The sequence below is a fragment of the Salvelinus namaycush genome, chromosome 26 (assembly GCF_016432855.1).
Source record: "Salvelinus namaycush isolate Seneca chromosome 26, SaNama_1.0, whole genome shotgun sequence".
In the NCBI taxonomy this organism is placed as follows: Eukaryota; Metazoa; Chordata; class Actinopteri; order Salmoniformes; family Salmonidae; genus Salvelinus; species Salvelinus namaycush.
Window position 1 is genome coordinate 33,697,316 of NC_052332.1, and position 4,481 is coordinate 33,701,796.

General features: G+C 42.7%; 1 protein-coding gene across 1 annotated transcript; it reads left to right on the top strand.

The window, feature by feature from the left end:
* Nucleotides 1–1,922: 1,922 nt before the first annotated feature.
* Nucleotides 1,923–2,788, top strand: LOC120020965 (GS homeobox 1-like). The gene is made up of 2 exons (XM_038964632.1): nt 1,923–2,298; nt 2,436–2,788. Exons 1-2 carry the CDS (start codon nt 1,923–1,925, stop codon nt 2,786–2,788), a joined length of 729 nt encoding a protein of 242 aa, XP_038820560.1.
* Nucleotides 2,789–4,481: the final 1,693 nt, after the last annotated feature.

Consider the following 4,481-nt stretch of genomic DNA (forward strand, 5'->3'; position numbering starts at 1 on the left):
GCTATGTGGTCATGCACACATGAGAAGTTGTGGATTTTTTTGCACCTTGCAAAATTAACAGACTCTAATAATAAGATTTAATTTATACACAGCCCATTGCAACATATTTCCTTAGCCTAAGAGTTAGTATTGTCATTCGTGGGAAAGATTCCTTGCCCATGGGAATTAGAAAGTTCTTGACATCCTGCCGTAGCGCACTTGTTGCAGAAAGCACACTAGCAACCTGGGTAGAAAGCATGCATGTAAAATATAAGATTTTAGATATAATAAATTTGGAAACTCCAGTCGTAGCCCAAACTGGTGACAAAACCTTATAGGCCTATTCATGTTATGGTTTTATCCAGTTGCTATCTGATATATGTTTATAAGCATTATAACCAATTACCCATCTTATTTTCTCTCTCTTCCTCTGAGAAAGCACTGTTTGAATTTTGAAAGAATATTTACATTTGCGTCGTCTAAGTTTCTAATGTGAATAAAATAGGGAAGCTTTTTAGGGACAATTCAAAAACAAAAAATAAAAGAAACGCAATACGGCTGGGAGGAATATAAACGACATTTCACTGTTTACTCAAACATTAATGGTTCCCATCCCTTTGAAGGTGTTGTTTAGAAGACCTAAAGTGAAAGAAAATGTTTTCCTATTACTTAATTCAATCAGAGCGAGGCGGGGGCTTTCACGCGCACGCATTTGGCCTCTCTGTGACAGAGTCGCCTTTGTGTGCGTCTATCCGCCGCTGTCACACACTTTAATTCGAGTCTCTTTCTCTTGCATTGAAAACACTCCACAATGACATTCAATAAGGGCCGGCGAGTGAAAACCTGGTTATTTTTATATATTCTTTCCCGGACTCGGCGGGGGCCCGGGCACAGGAATTAATCACTGGTTTGAACCGCATTGCCTTCAGGCTGTGACTTGTCCTTTCTGTGTCTAGAAATGATACATTGGCCTCAAAATGGACAAGTACATTCACACGTTTTAAATTAAACACTTATTTGTTTGCAGATAATCCTACCTTTAGCAGCAATCAATAATATATATATATATATATATATATATATATAATATATAGCCTATATTTTCACTTGTATAGACATAAAGGTCCTAATATGTCCTATAGGGCTATATGTCATGTGTTCACAAATATTACGACATACTTGCAAGTTCAACATAGAAGCCTTAACGATGCCAATTAAGGAAGGTCCTCTCCAGCATAAATTAGAACAAAATGCAAACGTTTTATTGTATTTCGAGACTACGAGGCTATTGTGTGTCCTGCATCTTTTGTGTGGCATGCATATGTGCTTGGATTCCAGAAAATATTAACTTACAGCTTATTTAACGTAAACATTACAGAGCAAATACCACTCAACTCCCCAACTGTTACTCATGATTGATCAAGTTAAACACATTCTCTGTTATGTTATGCGGAAAGTGTAGGCTTAGTTGGATAAGTGCTGATGGTGTTCCATAAATGAGTAGATTTTCTGAAAACAGACAGACCAGTAGAAATGGCTACCCCAGTACATTGGCTAAATGTTTATTTCTCAAATTATAGATATTAAAACGTAGTATAATAAATAAGAGCGAAGCTAACATGTAGAAGGGGTAGTGCCGCCTCTTGCGGCGTGGGTGGGGCTGACAAGAATAGACCACATTATGCAGTTCATTTAGTTAACAAGTGAAATAATGGGGAAGCGTGCAGTGTGAATGCCAAGAGAAAAGGCACAAAACCCTATTGAGAGCTCTTAGACGCTCACGGCGTAACCGTCACATGGCCGGACCGGGACTACAACTATTTAAAGAGCGTCAGTGTCCTTTCAGCACCACTCCGCTGTCCACCCGCCAAGCAAGCAGTTCAGAACGAAACAACGCGCTGACTGAAAAAGTTTACCAAGTACTGAGCAGCAAGTTTGCAAAGATGCCGAGGTCCTTTCTTGTGGATTCCTTGATTTTGAGGGAGGCAAATGATAAAGGGAGGGAAAACAATCCACCTTTATTTCCTTACGCTATGCACCCGTCTCACCCACTCCATGGGCTGTCCGCAGGCTCTTGCCACTCACGGAAGGCTGGCTTGCTATGCTTCTGTCCGCTATGCGTATCCCAGCTCCACCCGTCCCCACCGACCTTGCCACTCCTCAAGGCATCCTTCCCTACCTTCGGCTCCCAGTACTGCCATTCTGCACTATCGAGGCACCACACGTCCTCCACCGGCGTCAACCTCAACCACGGTCCGGGGATATATCAAGCAACCTATTCGGTTCCAGACCCACGACAGTTCCACTGCATCTCCATCGGTGAGTAAACGTATTGAATACACAATTGATACTTTTACACAGAATGAGCTTCATCAGCTGAATGAACATTTATTCCGGTGTTTTATTTAGCATTTTGGATAACTTAATTAAATGTGTATATTTCTTTGCTTTTACAGAAAACAACAACAGCCAACTTCAGAGCAGCAAGCGCATGCGCACAGCCTTTACCAGCACGCAACTTTTGGAGTTGGAGAGAGAGTTCACTTCCAACATGTACCTCTCCAGACTTCGACGCATTGAGATCGCCACATATCTAAACCTGTCAGAGAAGCAGGTCAAGATCTGGTTCCAGAACCGCAGAGTCAAACACAAGAAGGAGGGGAAGAGCGGCGCGCACAGATCCGGCTCCCACAGTTGCAAGTGCTCGTCCCTGTCATCTGCACGGTGCTCGGAGGAGGAAGAGGACATGCCCATGTCTCCTTCCTCATCAGGGAAAGAGGATGATGGAGACCTGTCCGTCTCTCCCTGAACTTCCCATGATCTTCCCCGATCCTCAACAGAGACAATTGGTCCTCATAGCACCTGTGGAATTCTGAATGCAGCCAAAAAGTCGACTGTTCTTATCGTGTTCAGTCACCTGTACATAGGAAGAGAATAAAATATATAAACAGGGAATTTCTCTGGAATGTTGTATAATTGTATACATGTTGTTCGTTTTATATGTAGTTTTTTTCTGATAACGGTCCATTCGTTGTTGCCAATGGATTATATTACAGCTAGACAGGTCGATATTGGTTTTATGATATACCCAAATGAATAGCAACATTTGTTAGTATTATTTTTGTAAAACAATAGCTGTATTTTGTGTAATGGTGAATACTGGCTAGCTTTAAGCACATTATTTGGATGGAAATGTGATGGAGAATTTTTTTCTCTCACAATGTCACATCACTAATAGCCTATCAAACTGTTATTATATCTTCAGTGTATTTGAAAATATTTATTTATTTAAAAATGTGAATACTTAAATAAAGAATATTTCTTAGTGATATACTCATGACTCTGTGTAAAATTGTTTACACTTGCGCACCACTGGGAGCGCAAACACAGACACTGGGAGCGCAAACACAGACACTGGGAGCGCAAACACAGGCACTGGGAGCACAAACACAGACACTGGGAGCGCAAACACAGACACTGGGAGCGCAAACACAGACACTGGGAGCACAAACACAGACACTGGGAGCGCAAACACAGACACTAGGAGCGCAAACACAGACACTGGGAGCGCAAACACAGACACTGGGAGCGCAAACACAGACACTGGGAGCACAAACACAGACACTGGGAGCGCAAACACAGACACTGGGAGCGCAAACACAGACACTGGGAGCGCAAACACAGACACTGGGAGCACAAACACAGACACTGGGAGCGCAAACACAGACACTAGGAGCGCAAACACAGACACTGGGAGCGCAAACACAGACACTGGGAGCACAAACACAGACACTGGGAGCGCAAACACAGACACTAGGAGCGCAAACACAGACACTGGGAGCGCAAACACAGACACTGGGAGCGCAAACACAGACACTGGGAGCGCAAACACAGACACTGGGAGCGCAAACACAGACACTGGGAGCGCAAACACAGACACTGGGAGCGCAAACACAGATACTAGGAGCGCAAACACAGACACTGGATTCGCACAGACAGAGCCGTTGCGCACTGACTTCATTCGTACTATCAACGGCACAGCACCGTGTGGAAACGTTAACAGGATATTAACTTAAGACATCATTAATAAAATACAATGAAAAACGACTCACCGTGGATATGTTAAGTTCAAAATATGTTACCAACTACTTTATGCAGAGTTGGATATGGCATTTGGGTCAGTTTACTGGTGATACTGTGCAACCTTCAGAATGCGTGTTGTGTTTGTGATGTCCATTCCACATTTATTTGTGTGTGCATGTTCACATAGCCTATACATCAAGTCTATACATTATCCTATACATTCATTTATGAATCCAAAGGAGATGGTATATATCAGATATCTCATGTGCATCATTTACGCGCACGGTCTGTTTACTTTCAAGAGTGGACAGAAGAGAAAAAGCGGGCAGCTGAAACGTTTTTCTGTCCAAGGAAAAATCTAGGCACTTTTCCGTAGGTAGTACTGAGTATTACGCACAAAGACACTTGGTAATGCATGC